This window comes from Rhinichthys klamathensis, unplaced genomic scaffold, assembly GCF_029890125.1.
Source record: "Rhinichthys klamathensis goyatoka isolate OS25496 unplaced genomic scaffold, OSU_Roscu_1.1 h1tg000387l_1, whole genome shotgun sequence".
Classification (NCBI taxonomy): domain Eukaryota; kingdom Metazoa; phylum Chordata; class Actinopteri; order Cypriniformes; family Leuciscidae; genus Rhinichthys; species Rhinichthys klamathensis.
The window spans coordinates 1,883,721-1,899,063 of NW_026606891.1; the positions used below are offsets into that span (position 1 = coordinate 1,883,721).

Consider the following 15,343-nt stretch of genomic DNA (forward strand, 5'->3'; position numbering starts at 1 on the left):
AAAAATTATTAAAATAGATTCACAATGTCGTGACCCAACAGCTGTCACAATGAGTTTTGTCCACCACAAGCTTTCAGCTGATGGTCTTAAGGACAGGAAATGAAAGATGCAGAGAGAATGGAAAGAAAGTTTAACATAGAAAAGCAGCGTCCACATAGGACTCTTGACAAATACAAACAGACAGACTCTCTTATAGACTTTAAATGTGAGCAACAGTCTTTAGTTAAAGAGAGGAGATGCAGGCAGGCCTTTGGCAAAGAAAGAGAAAAAGGAGGGAGAGACAGAAAAGACACCTGGTAGAGATCTGTCTGTGACGCATAGGAACTGCGACTAAGAGTTGTGGACAGAAGTGAAAACATTGCTAAATTAACATCATATGGTTAGTTGCATTTAATTATTTTCAAGTAAAATACATGCACATGATCCTCCAGAAATATTCTAATATTCTGAAAATGTTGCTTTGGTGCTCATGAAACATTTATTATTATGATCAATATCAATGTTGAAAACAGTTGCTCTGCTTAATATTTTTGTGGAAACCGTGACTTCTTTTTTACTACAAATTTCTAATGGACAGAAAGTTCAAAAGAACAGCATTTATATGAAGCAGAAATCTTTCTTTACATTATAAATGTCACTTTCTTTACATTAATGTCACTTTCTTTACATTACTGTCACTTTTGATCAAAATGATGCATCCAAGCATTTCTTTAAAAAAAAAAAACTTACTGACCCCAATTTTTGGAAAGATAGTGTACTACACTGCACTATTAATATTATATTAATCAATTTAATTTTATAGTCATTTTTGTTTGTGTAATTTTCATACTGTGTTCAGACACTTTACATTCAGTGTGAAACCTGGATCATGTAGCAAAACCATTTTGCAAGGTTCACCTTTAGGAAACAATCAACAGTTTAAACAAAAGGTTTTCAAACTTTTTAATGCCAAGAACCTACAAATAATGACCAGATTGTGAGGGAATTCCTTCCTAAATATCAAGGCAGCCACATATTTTTTACGTAGACACTCAGACCCATTTACATTGTATAAAATAAGCGAATGTTAATTTAAATTCTCAAATCAAATGTATTTTATAGAACTCTTCATGATATAAATCTCTAACTTTTTTACAATTAACTATGAAAGCCTTAGAGAAAAAAGTGTGTCACTGTGTTTTTGTGTGTGTGTCACTGTGTTTTTGTGTGTGCTTCACTGTGTGCCAAATATTTTACCACCCCCAGGCCTAAGTCTGAAAACCCCAACAACAACAGTTTAAAGAGAATCTTGCAGTTAGTTGGCTAAACTGTAGCAGTGTTTATCCATTTATTTGTTCAGTCAACTGAAGGTCTGTGGTCTGTAAACTATATCAGGATGGCCAAGAATGCATTTGTCCGTACACGTGTAGAATGCATTTATGGCTTCCTTTTACTGCAACAGGCTATCTAAACCACTTCAATCATAAAGCCAAATTAATTTATGGTCTCGATCAATGCTTTGTGTGGCTACTGTTGAGAGGCTTTCTGAACGTTTAAAGGGTGAAAGAATGCAATGCCTCACACAATCAGCATTGTGCTGGTCACACCGGGTGCAAAAAAAGGCTCAAGCAGGAAACTGTAACCGAGGTCACATCCCGTATGCCAAAGCAGTGATGTCATGTGTGTATGAGAGGGTTATGTTGAACGCATAATGCTTCATTGTTCGAGTGCAGACGTGTCTGTGAGCCCACCCCCCTCCATGCAGGCTGACCTCATTCACAACATACCATTTGTCTTTCCATGTCTCTTTCTCGCTATTTTCTGCCACCCGGTTCTGTTCGACCCTGCCATCGCTCTCTCTGTGCACACAATCAATCTGTTGACCCCACTAGCATGCTAAACCTTCTCAAAGTGCAGTCATGACATGGTCTTTCTCTCCTATGATGCTCTTCTTTTTTTGCTTTTTTTTTTACACATTTAAGAGCTAATTGAGCACAAATGCAGGAGTGTAACGAGGAGCTAGCAGAAAAAGACAAAGCTTTATGCAGCATGAGGGTTACGGCAGTGGCATCTCTGTTGCGTTTGACAGCGGAATTGATGGAGGCTGATATAACATCATCCACAGTGAAACAGAAATCTCCCTCACACACACACAGTTGGCTGTAGTGGAATGTTAAAATTACAACAGGTGACTAAGCTTCAGTGAATACTCAGTTTCAGTTTAGCCTTTAGAACACACACAAAGACAAAACTACAAAAGCTTACACAAACGTCGAGTCATCTGCCCAGAGTAAAACCGCTGTTTGTGTTTGTTGTTAAGTGCTCTATAAATAGTCAATGGTTTGTTCTAGAATGTTGGTCTTGGTTTCACAATGTCAACCGGATTTTCTGAACATACAAAAAGTGAAGAATTTGCAGTGATTTTAAGTGTCTCAACATCGCGATACGATTGGCTTTTTTTTTTTATTCTTTTACTTTAGGCTTTTGTTCACATATAAACATTCATGTTTGTTTGACATGCGAGAACCAAATGGGTTCATTCTCGTGTTACGCAGCACATTTGAGCTTATGCAAGAACCAATGAGGTTTGTTCTCGCTCGTCAAGAAAGTTCGGTTGAGCTTCTGTATGTTTACATATCAAAGATTATTATGTCAATAAAAGCTTAAATTTAATCTGTTCATCATAAGCGATCGTGTCTCTTCAGAAAATTTGGACTAAACCGCTCAATTTATATTAGTGGTGCACGATATATCGGCCGCCGATATAATATCGGCCGATATGGTCAATTTTTTACACATCGGTATCGTTCCGATGTCAAAATAGGGCCGATGTGAACAGGCCGATAATCATTCCTGTGTGAGTGTGGGGGCGGGAATGTTTTTTTTTGCACGAGCGCATACATTACGAGCTCAAGTCCTGTCAGTTTAATCATCAAGCGCAAGAAGACTGGAACTTGCGCGCTGTTTTCTGTCAGCCTTACTAAGGCGTATTTTTGTCCCGCAAAAGCCTTATTTGACCGGTAAGTGATGTAGATGAGTGACTGCTGCGCTTGTTTAACTGAGAGAATGAGCAGAGAGAGTGAAAGCCCCGGTCGCGGTGCGCACGTGCGCAGTCTCGTCGTCTTCAAACTGTTTTGCTCTCTCTCCCTCTCTTGCGCATATTAATGAATTGAGTTAACTGAATATCTTTGAGAATACACGATGGTAAGTTTTTTTTTTTTTCTGAACTACCACTGGTTGTGAATTGTGCTAAAATAAAGGCAACGTTATTTTAGCACAATTCACAACTCTGAAAAGCTTTCCACACATTCAGATGACATAAACCACACTTTCAATAAACAAAACAAAAAATCTATCTAGTGATGAAATGTTTTCTGTGTTGAGACAAACCTTGTGCGATGTCCTAAACTGCCTGGATAATCCGCAACGTGTGCCGTGGTCCGTTAATGACACGTCCAATTCGCGAACTAATGACTCATTTGAACCGATTCACTTTAATGAATGGTTAAAACAACTGATCTGTCCAACGCTGAACTCAAGAGACATAAATCAGAAACATTTTACAATAAGGTTCCATTTATTAAAGTCTAGTTAACTACATTAGTTAACATTCTATTAATATTAGTTTCTATGTGGATTTACTCCATGACAAAACCACCCCAGTCATTCTAGAATGATTCATTCTTTCCAAATAGAGCTATTCAAGTCATCTGGTGAAATTGTTTTTACATCGCAATATATATCGATATCGACATAGATAAATATCGGTATTGGCCATAACAGCAATATTAATATCGGTTATCGGCCACAATTTTCACATCGGTGCATCACTAATTTATATGGATTAGTTTTACGATGTCTTTAATAAACTTTTTGAAGCATCAAAGTGGTAGTTGCGTAGCTGTCAATGGTGGAGAGAGCAGAACTGGATCATATTTCATTAAAAATATCTTCATTAGTGTTCTGAAGATGAACGAAAGTCTTGCGGGTTTGGAACACCACAAGGGTGAGTAAATTTAAAAAATTTGGGTGAACTAGGCTAATTCTTTAAACAAAGAGCTAAATAAACAGGGATAGAAAAAAGGAAAGTAAAGTAGACATGGTATACTAATACATAACTATTGCAACAAACGAGGACACAATCAGTAACCAATGAAACTGAAGCTAAACAGAGCGGAGAAACAGGGACTATAGAAAAAAGAACAAAATGTCAAAATAAGGGTCCACATAACAGAAAAATAAGCTTGTTGGGCTATTGTTATATGTATAGCCTAACAGTTAACCTAGTTCCGATCCTTGAATTGGACTGGACGAAAGGCTAATAGTAATAGTAAAGGTCAATAGTATCCAGCATCAGCACTGCTTGTCCCTGCGTGTACAGGCTCTCAGTCAGTGCCAGTTACATTGTTATGCCACTAGGTGGCAGCAAAGGACTGTCTTTGAGTGAGTCATTAAACCGTTCATTCAACTAATATGTTCAAAAAAATGCTAATTCATTATTTAATAAAAACAAGGTGTTGAAATTATTCTAACTTTGAGCTCCACATTACAAGGCTCAACCGACCAGCAATGCATTGCCGGGGTAACGCTGAAGGCCATGTTTCACTACATTGAGACCATTCCATTGATTCAATGCATTGACCAGCGCTGACGCTATTCAAATTAGTACAAATCTACAGAGCCTCTGTACAAAATCACAATGGTACACAGAATCTTAAGAAAAAAAAGAGCCAGCTAGTGGAAACAATTACATTCTTCACTCTTGTTATCATTATTAACCTATTTAACATTCAATACACATGTATGTAGTGTAAAACAAGAAGGGTTTAGCCTTATGAAAAAAAAACATTTGCGGTTGGCTTGTCAGTATCACGTGTTCTGGAATGCTACTGCGTGTTCAGAGGAATTATGCGGTCCTAACCTTGCACAACAAGATTCCAACGGCAAGCTGTGTCTGTCCGTAATGAACCCGAATATGCTGTGTGACGAGACACAATCACACTTGCTGTGCGTGTGTGTAAAACATTCAAATTTTATGACTGCAGAGATAATGTATACACTATTGTTTAAAAGTTTGGTGTCAGTATTTTTTTGTTTTGTTGTTGTTGAAATAAATGAATACTAAATTGATCAAAGGTGCAAGAACCCTTCTTGCGAGAGGGAGAAAGAGAAATATTCTATATTATAATATGAGAATTGTCAGACACACAACTACAGATGATGTTCTGAACAGAATCAGTCTGACATCATTTACTGTAGAAAAGACACAGACAAATAACCCACTTATATCACAATGACATCTGTGCTCTCCCACGAGGCTTGGTGCATGGTACGCTCTGATTGGCCCTCTATTAGCCAACACTCAAAACAGACAGAAACACATAGGTTTGGAGACACCTATTTCTGCAGTGAAATAAAACCTGCAGTGTTGCCTATCTGCTGCTGAGAGCAAATCGGAGGTGAAGAGTTGAAATCGCAGGGTGAGACAGTCAAACAGAACCACCTCCGGCCGAGTGCCACAGTCCACGTGGATCAATTCAAAGACCATTTTCCAGGCCAAACTAAATAAGAGTGATCATAATTATAGCATTTAAGGAGTCAGAATAAACATTAGATGGATTCAATTGCTTAACAAATGTGTAGATGAGCACAAAGGAATACTGCTGACTGCTTTAGCCAGACAATTCCTCTTGTTGCTCAATTAGGGAGAGTGAGAACTCAAGGAAATCACAACGAGGTGTCTCCAAGCTGCTGGTTTTAAAACCGAAAAACAGCAGAGAAATGGCATGAAAGGGGAGTGTGAAGGGGTGTGGAGATATTTCAGGCAGTTGTGGAATGTAAAAGGGTGGGGCCCTTCCCCCATTCCGGAGTGAGAGGATAAACACCAACCGCTCCTGGATAGATTCTCCAGACCACATTAGAACTACTCACAGTAAAACTACAGACACGTTGCCTCGTGCTATAAAATCATGACTTTTAGTTGAGAAACTGTTTTTTGGTTCTTATGAAGAGGGCTCCTCCCCTTCCCAAAACACTGAATCAGCCTCTTCCTGTGCAAGCTGGCCCATGAAAGCCCTGCTGTTCTCCTACAGGGAGCACATGAGCATGAGTGTAGTTAGGAATTTAGTGACCATGTCTGAAACATTGCATCAGTTTCAGCCTATCAGGATCCCAGCTACAGTGGCAAGAAGAGAAGTTTTAATCTGGCTCAACGAGAGCGAAAATGTTGCAGCTGTACCATCTAAATAAATTCTTCACTGTATGGAAAAGTTGTTGAAGGGTGTGTGCCAGTGTCTATGCGGCGCCAGGCGGACAGCGGTACTGGCAGGGCTGAGTCTGATAAGAAACCCCTGCACTCGTAAGAGAGACCCCCAGATAACAGGGCACAGCCTGACGCACACAGACATGACTTTATCAGGGGCCACACAAGGGCCGAGTCAGGGGGCAGTCCACACACACACCACTGGGGGGGAAGGGAGAGAGAAAATGAGCGAGACTCCTCTGTTCTCAACGCTAACCCTGTCAACCTCTTCCTGCTATCCAATTTATCACTGCCCAGCAGGACACAGAAAAATAGAGAGAAACAAAGATAGAGAGAATAAAATTATCTGCACACTCACTCTACTGAACCCTGGCTCGAGCCGAGCACCCGAGCTAATGAATCCAGCTAGCTAATTAAACTAGATGCTGTAAAGGGGTCCCACGGGTCCAAACCTATAAGAATCACTTCCTGTTAGCACCTTGAATGACCTCAAACACGCTGCATCTAAATTATTATACTTTCAGAATTCTAAAGAAGAAATTAATTCCTGATCGCTGATGAAGGAAATTTGTAACTTAATTACGGTATATGCACTGACCAATCAGAATCAAGTTTCTTATAGGATTATATTTATTCCAGAGAACGAATTAATATAGCTACACTACCATTGAAAAGTTTGGGGTCATTAACATGTATTGAGGAAGGATGCATTCATTTGGTCAAAAGTGACAGTAAAGACTAAGATTTCTATTTTAAATGCTGTTCTTTTGAACTTCATATTCATCAAAAAATCCTTAAAAAAATGTATCATGGTTTCAACAAAAATATCAAGCAGCACAACCCTTTTCAACATTGATAAAGGTTTCTTGAGCACCAAACCAACCAATTAGAATGATTTCTGAAGGACCATGTGACTGAAAACTCGAGTAATGATGCTGAAAATACAGTTTTGCCTTCACTGGAAAAAAAATATTTTAAAATAGAAAACTATTGATTATTGAGAAAATTCAGGCTTGGTGAGCATAAGAGACTTTTCAAAAACATTCTGATGACCCCAAACTTTGGAACGGTGGTGTACGCATTTCTAAGAGCCACAGAAAACACAAACAACTTCCAGATACTAGAATAATTTCCTAACAACCTGTATGAGCTTGAGGAATCAAGCTATTTAACCTTGACTCGTTCCTTCCATGTCTGTGTCCATTTCTGAACACCCATGCATTGAGCTCTAACACTGGACTCAGCTGCCACTGACTTATCAAAGACAGCTCTAAAAACACCCGCAGGGTCACCTCTGAAGATCACAAGCATGCTGCAAACCTGTCTTTCTCTCGTCAGCCTGACACACACTTGCGCAGTGCAGGGAGAGGGAGGGCGAGCAGTTGTCTTGTGCAGGGAACAGAGAGGGTGACGAGGGAGATGTAAGGGTGTTGGTTTTCCTTTGCCATGACAACAGCTGCAAACACACACAATCCATTTGAGTTATGAGCGTTTGTGCGCAGCTGTCACGAGAACTCTTACAAGGAGACAACTCCGAGAGCGTTCCCACATTTCACCTCCAAACCCCCACACGCCGTCTCTTTCATCCAGCAGTAAAGTGTGAAGCTGCAATGAAAATGTTTTAAGTCTGTGCTTTATTTACACATTAAACACTCCACAATAACAATAGCGGTGCTTAATGAAACACCTGAGATTCTATCATCTGTCGAACCTTCTCAGATCAATTTTTTGCTGAACAACAACAACCTAGTGTCTTTTCAACTGATCTGCAACATACCTCATCCTGTGATAGCACAGATCTGGAGTGAAACCTGATCTTGCATCAGTCAAGATGGAGCACACGGCCCCCCTAAAACTCGTGACAGACCAACACATCAGCCAATTTGTCCATTTTGCGATTATTCACATCAATAACTGTGTCCGGTAAACAGAAGAAATCATTCCGTCTAGTGTCAGCTCCATAATCTACCGCCAGCTTTGCCAATCAATATTGCACATTCAATTTCATCAAATATTTTTTTCCCGATTTTAATAAATGTTTATTTAATAAATATGTTTAAAATGGCATTATATCACCAGTATCAGCCATTTAAAAACCCCATATCGGTCTGATGTAAAGCAGAGGTCAGGAGAGATAGCAGATACTGTGTGTAGCGGTACAAATTTTCCTCCCCACGCATTAAGTCTGAGTATTTACCGTTACAAATACATGACTGGCCCACATCACCCTGCGCTGCTCATTTGCATAGCCAAATCAGTATGCAAATGCAGGAGAGATTTTACACCTAGTCCAATCCATGTGTGTGTTCAAAGAAATGTGTGTCACAGGGAAGAAGAAAAAAAAAGGATGAAGTTGTCCTCGGCGGTTTCAGCATTTTTGAGTGGATTGAGGAGAACAGATTACAGCAAGAGAGGAGCAAAGTTCAGGTAAACAGAGCAGAATGAGAGCAGATACACAAACATGAGGCTGAATCACTGCAGGAGAAACTAACACCTCGCTGTTTGGTGTCAGAGCACACAGCTTCATGAGAAATCTCTCAAGGAGACACTAAGGGACAAAGTAGAAGACTTCTTAAGAAAACACATCTGTGCCATTTACGTATAGAGACAGAGAGAGAAGAAAAAGTCCTACTGAAGATGTAAAAACTTTTGTAGTTTGATAGCTCACCACTGTCCACATACTAAAACATTAAGATGTTAAAGGAACAGTTCACCCAAAAATGAAAATGTCGTTTTCTCACTCGTGTCGTCCCAAACCTATTCTAGATTTTCTTCTATGAAACAAAAGACATTTTGAAACATTTAGGTTTTTTGGTCCATATATAATGGAAGTCAATGGGCTCCATAACAGTTTGGTTCTTCCAAAAATATATTCTTGATAAGTAAATTATGACAGATTACATTTTTGTGGAATTATACCTTTAAAGCATGTTCACTCGTACAGTAAAATAAACAAAAAAAATGTAAATTCGTATTGAACATTTAAAAAATGTAATCTCTGAGGACAAGTCCCGTCATGAACTTGGCATTAGCTCAAGCAGAAAAAGTTTTAGCGGCCCAACTAAAAGTCAAAATCAAACAACAAATCTGAAGTGTGGTTTCTGGGGTTTTGTCGGTATGTGGAGTTGTGATAAGTCAAAAACCAAACCAGTTTATCCAGTGACGCACAGGGTGATTTTGCAACACGCCGAGAGAATACTAGCGCAAACAAAGCTGGCATTGCGGCAGATTTTGCGGCTGCTCGTTCCTCTTTGTTACAAGACAAACAGAGCCGCGTGTTTGCACGTCAATAGAGCAAGCATTTGTGCACTTCATGAAACTAATGCAGACGGATAACGTGTGTGTTGGAATCCAAACCTCTTCGCATCGGAACAGAAGGAGATTAAAGCCCGACTACAAACTACATGATATTCAAACACAAACAGCGAGTGTAAATAAACGTGTGAAGTGAATGAGTGACGACGCAGATACACAAACTGCAATCCTGAGAGAAACCTGCTGCATATCACTGCCACGAAAAGTCTTTCACCCTCTCAGATTGCATGGTAAAAATAAAAAAAGCTTTACAAGCTGTCAATATCTATCTAGAATAAACAGTCGTTTATGTTGTACTATTGACACAGATGTGTCTAGGCATTTAGACATGCTGCACACACAGTGCCTCTCTCACTCTCTCCATAGGGCGCATTCATGCAAAACTCATCTGAATGCCTCGGGGGGGAAATCTTAATCTGCAAACAAACAGCTAATTGTTCTGATTAAATCATTTGTGTTCAGTACAGATACGAATATTTTAGTATGCCTGGGTAAATAAACACATAAACATTAATTCGAAAGAATAAACGTTAAGTTTCTTGTGTGCAGCTAACGTTACCAACTTAGGCTAACCTCACTCACACCCTAAAATAAGTTAGGAACCGTTCAAACGCCTGGCGATATGTCATTTACAACACGAGACAAAAACTTAAAAGAATAAACTCTTGAAAGATCTTAAAGTTAATAAAGAAGTGAAAGTTAGCAAATATGACGACATGTAAAAGTTGTTGATTTAGCAGACTGCTAACAGCGCTAGCGACCCACACACGAAATGAAGGGGGTGGGGGGGGGGGGGGGGGGACTACTTTTCAAATTCTAACTGTTAAAAACTGTCCAAAGCTGTTTAAACGTTTAAAATTAGACATGAAAAGTAAGTCTACTAAAAAACAGAAACCCCAACCGTCGGGTTGAATCTCCTTCGCTAAAGACAAATAGTTTGTGAAGTTGTGAAACACCACATACACACTCGTGGTTCAAGTTAACACACACGTACCTTCGTCCAAGAGTCTCTCCAGGTGTGTGAAGATGCCGCACAGGTTCGGTAAACTCGTCATGAGCTTCTTCTCGTTTAATAACTGCATGAGATAGTCGGGACTCGGCCTCGGTCTCTCCTTCACCTCCATCTCCCCGACCATCATCTTTGCACACAAACGCTCACAATCCTTCCCCCAGAAAAAAAAAAAAAAAGAAAACACAAAAGAAAAAAATAACGGTGCTGATCAAATCCCTCGTTCCCCCTCCAGGCTGCGGCAACCCTCTCCAAATATAATGTCTGATTTTAAGGTGCAGTCTCGCTTTCTCGCTTTCTCTCTTTCTCTCCCTTCGATAGAGTCGCGCGATGTGGACTCGTCGGGTTCTCTTCGTTGAACTGAGCAAGCGCTACTGCTCCGGACTGCCACCAGTGCGCGTTTGCTGAGGAACCCCCGAGAGCGCCCGACCCGCCGCGCGCCCATTGGCTGCGTGCACGACGCGGACGTGCGGGGTGGCCAATCAGCGCATAGTTTTGAAGAGGCGGGACTAGTGCCTTAACCACATGATTCAGTGCCTGTGATGATGGACAGAGATCAGAGCCAATAGTCAGAAGTCACCGCCAGCGGGGATGAGATTGTGAAACGTTGTGTCTGTGAAACAACAAGTTTGGGGCTTTTGTGTTTTGATTGGGTTTGGTATTATTACGTGGTAGTTTGCTTTTATAACTAAATCTTGTTATGTGTGTTTTTGATTTGCAGTCAGTTTTGTGCCATACCATACCAACTTTATTTGTTAAGCACTTTACAACAACCAAAGTTGACCAAAGTGCTGTACAGAAAAATAGACATAAACATATGTACAATTAATAACCATACAATAAAAACGTTCAAAGTAACAAATAAAATCAAGTAAATAAAGTCGACATCCTACTAGGTGTCAAAAGCCAAAGAGAAAAGATGGGTTTTAAGAAGGGTTTTAAAAACAGATAAAGAAGAGGCCTGCTTAACATGCAAAGGCAGATCATTCCATAGTCTAGGGGCAGACACAGCAAAGGCACGGTCCCCTCTGAGCTTACGCTTAGTTTTAGGCACAGTCAGGAGCAGCTGATCATCTGACCTGAGAGCGCGGACGGGTTTATAAGAGTGTAGAAGCTCAGAGAGGTATGGCGGGGCAAGACCATTTAATGATTTAAAAGCAAATAACAGAATTTTGAAATGGATCCTAAATTGAATAGGCAGCCAATGTAATGAAGCTAAAATAGGGGAAATGTGCTCATGTTTATGTGTGCCTGTTAAAAGAGTGCTGCTGCATTTTGTATCATCTGGAGAGGGGTGATGGAGGACCCACTAACCCCCACATATAGCGAATTACAGTAGTCCAGCCGTGTAGTTACAAAGGCGTGGATTGCAGTTTCAAAATGTTGTCTTGACAGAATTGGCTTTATTTTGGCCAGTTGCCTCAAATGAAAGAAGCTTGATTTGACAACAGCTTTGATTTGACTGTCAAATTTAAGCGCAGGGTCCACTTTAACTCCTAGGTTTGTAATGCTAGGTTTAATATAGGGTGCCAAGGAGCCCAGATCTACAGGCGGGGTCCCAGTGGTGCCTCCAAAAACCATCACTTCTGTTTTTTTATCATTAAAATTAAAAAAGTTCAGAGCCATCCAGGCCTTTATGTCGTCGAGACAATTGAGTAGTTGTCCAAAAGAGTTATCATTTTTCTTTTTAAGAGGTACATAAATCTGACTGTCATCTGCATAACAGTGGAATGAAATGCCGTACTTTCTAAGTATGGAACCAAGTGGAAGCAAATACAAAGAGAAAAGTAGAGGGCCGAGGACTGAGCCCTGTGGGACCCCACACAAGAGAGGAGTAGAGGAGAATACAGATTCACCTAAAAGTTCGATCCGCTAAGTATGACCTAAACCACTCCAGTGCCATGCCACTGATGCCCACCCACTGCCCTAAACGTGAAATCAACATCTCATGATCCACTGTGTCAAATGCAGCAGTTAGATCCAAAAGCACAAGGATAACACAGTCGCCAGAGTCAGTCGCTAAAAAGATATCATTAAAAACTCTTAAAAGAGCGGTTTCGGTGCTGTGCAAGGTTTTAAAGCCGGACTGGAAAACCTCTAGTATATTATGTTCTTCCAAAAATACCAATAATTGACTGTGCTCAATCTTCTCCAGGCCATGTAATGCGATTCTCTGTGTTTAAGCCAGGAAGGCACTTCACGCAAGAACTTGAACGTATGTTGCGTTCCAAAATGTGTCGGAGCGCAACCCATAAACGAACGCGTAGAGTAGGGCTATGTTTCTGGCCTTAAAATGTAGGTACATTTTTTTAAAATAGTCTTTTTGGTGTTGTTCAATATACAATATGAAAATCCTTATGAAAATACAATGAAATACACTAAAGAACACATAAATATGTTAAGTTATATATATATATATATATATAAAGACTAAATTATCATTCTAGACCAATGGTTCTACCAAAAATGAAAAAGTGTCATTGTTTACTCACCCTAATGTTATTCCAACCCTACATTTTATTTTCTTCAGTGAAAGACACCAGGAAATATAATCAGAGAATAATGGCACAAATTTTCACATTTTCCTCACAGATTCATTTTTATGGTAGCCTATTTTTTGCTCACTAAGTAGATCAATCCAGTAGGAAGGTCATGTCGTATGGACATTAACCTTCAGCAGTTGTTTTTAGATAGTAGCTTGGTTCTTTTGACCAATCTTGACAAGCATCTCATTATTGAAAGAAAAAAATGGATATCAGATCAGTTTCACATTCAACAGTAAGTGAGACACATGTGAACAGACGCTATATCAGGTTGTGACTTCATGCTTAGCTGACCTTCTCCAGCTCCTCCGTTATCCAGATAACAGGTCACATTCCTTTAACTATTGACAACACAGCAGCTAATAATACCAGATTTAAGGACATTATCATGATGACGTCAAGATTGGCTCCTCCGTTATCCACATGGAAGATAACAGGTCACACTTCTTTAAATATTGACAACACAGCAGCTAATAATATCAGATTTCTAGGCCTACTACCAGAAAAGGACATTATCATGACGTTTTCCTGTGGTTCCAAAGAGATTGGCTCCAAATACTGTCCAGAACTGATGCACATGAGCAAAAAATAGCTGAATGCAGGTTGCATTTTGAGATGAATGGGAATGATCCACTTATTATAGACCTCCTCATTTGTTGCCGCAAACAAACATATCCATTTGATTCACTATGCATCCTCCTATTCACTTGACTCATCATCCTTTCTTCATTTAATCTCATTTTTCAGCTCAGTCACCTATGTAACAGACTGAAAAAAAATCACCAATTTCTCAAGGCTGCACAAAAGATTTAGCATTTATCTCAGATAAGAATCCTTATCAACACTGGCACATACATTTTCATTTTACTAGGCACAATGCCTAAGACAGGCCACACATGTGCTGTGTGTGTGTGTGTTTTGTAGTGCAAGATATTAATCCCCACCTAAACCCTGTATTTTCCTCTTCTGTTAATAACATGGGTTTCATTCTACAATTAATCCAATTAATGACACTCTAGATAAAAACTGAATATGAAATCAAATGGTTGTGAAGCAGCAGGGAGCAGAGAGACGTGAGCTTCAGAGGGGGCATCAGTCATGATCCCGTGGTCAGCTCCGACCGGCAGATGATTGGAAAAGCAGTAGGTGGCATGACTGTGTCTGGAATATGACGTGAGCTCCCTTAAAGCACACACTCTCTTGTGTCATTTTGTTTGAAGAAAGCTTGAATGCTTTGAGTATTAAAATAAACAATACAAAAGCATAAAACAAGAGAGATTATGTGCAGTGCAGGAACACCAGAGAGTGAAATCTGGGTCAATTGTAATATCTAAAGAGAGAGAAATCACACACTGCTGAGGTGAAGTGAAGAGTGGCAAGGGAGCGTGTGCGTGAGTGTCATTGAGTATTTATGGGAGTGAGAGTAAAAGCATATATAAACCTACAAACTAAAAGAAAACAAGAAATGGCTTTCTCTTGCTTAGTACGTGCATGGTCAGATGTTGGTCAGTGACAGCACTGATGGATCCTGTTCTCTCCACCCAGTCTGGTATAATCTCACCGTGGACCGTCACGTCATTCATGGCTCTATGGCTCCCCAGGGGTCTGCAGTGAAGATTAGGGCAAACACACCGTCCTTCATCACTCACACAGGGACCACGGTCTTTACACCACACAATTTCTCCAAGACATACTTGAGTGACATTTAAGAATGTATAAAACACATGTAAACACAAATTCTTAGGAATGTACTCTTTGTATTCATGTTGGTTTTTATTAAGTTTTGAAAAGAATTGTACCATTTTCAAGAAAAGTAAGTAGACTAAGTAATAAAAATGTCATGTGGCATAACCATCAAGTAAAAGTAAATCATTTAAAAAAACTATATTTTTCAAGGTAGAATTTTTTGTTTTACAAATGTCATATATTAATAATTCATAAATATATATATATATTTTTTTTTTTAAATACTCAACACACCCTCATGGGAATTCATAACTATTTTACGTTTTGATTCATTGATACAGAATTGTATTTTGAGTTCGAGGTAGTGATTAATTTAAGTAATAAAATGGAATAAAATTCAAAAGGACTTCGTAGAACTGCTGTACAGGAAGTTTTTAAAAAATGTCCAGGTGAATGTGTATGTTTATGTGTGTGTGATTGGTTCTCACGGTGGTCCAAACGATAAGGACAGTGGTTGTACAGGCATTTGTGTGTGTGTGTGCAGAGTAA

General features: G+C 39.6%; 1 protein-coding gene across 4 annotated transcripts in view; it reads right to left on the reverse strand.

Annotated features, from left to right (window-relative positions):
* Positions 1–10,816, reverse strand: part of qkia (QKI, KH domain containing, RNA binding a) — a 90,914-nt gene extending 80,098 nt beyond the window's left edge. For 2 of the 4 annotated variants that reach the window (XM_056234094.1, XM_056234093.1), the window contains exon 1: positions 10,551–10,816. In XM_056234094.1, coding sequence (XP_056090069.1) covers positions 10,551–10,695 — 145 coding nt within the window. In that variant the 5' untranslated portion in view covers positions 10,696–10,816. The remainder of the gene's footprint in view (positions 1–10,550) is intronic. The other 2 variants (XM_056234096.1, XM_056234095.1) reach the window with 1 other exon arrangement.
* Positions 10,817–15,343: the final 4,527 nt, after the last annotated feature.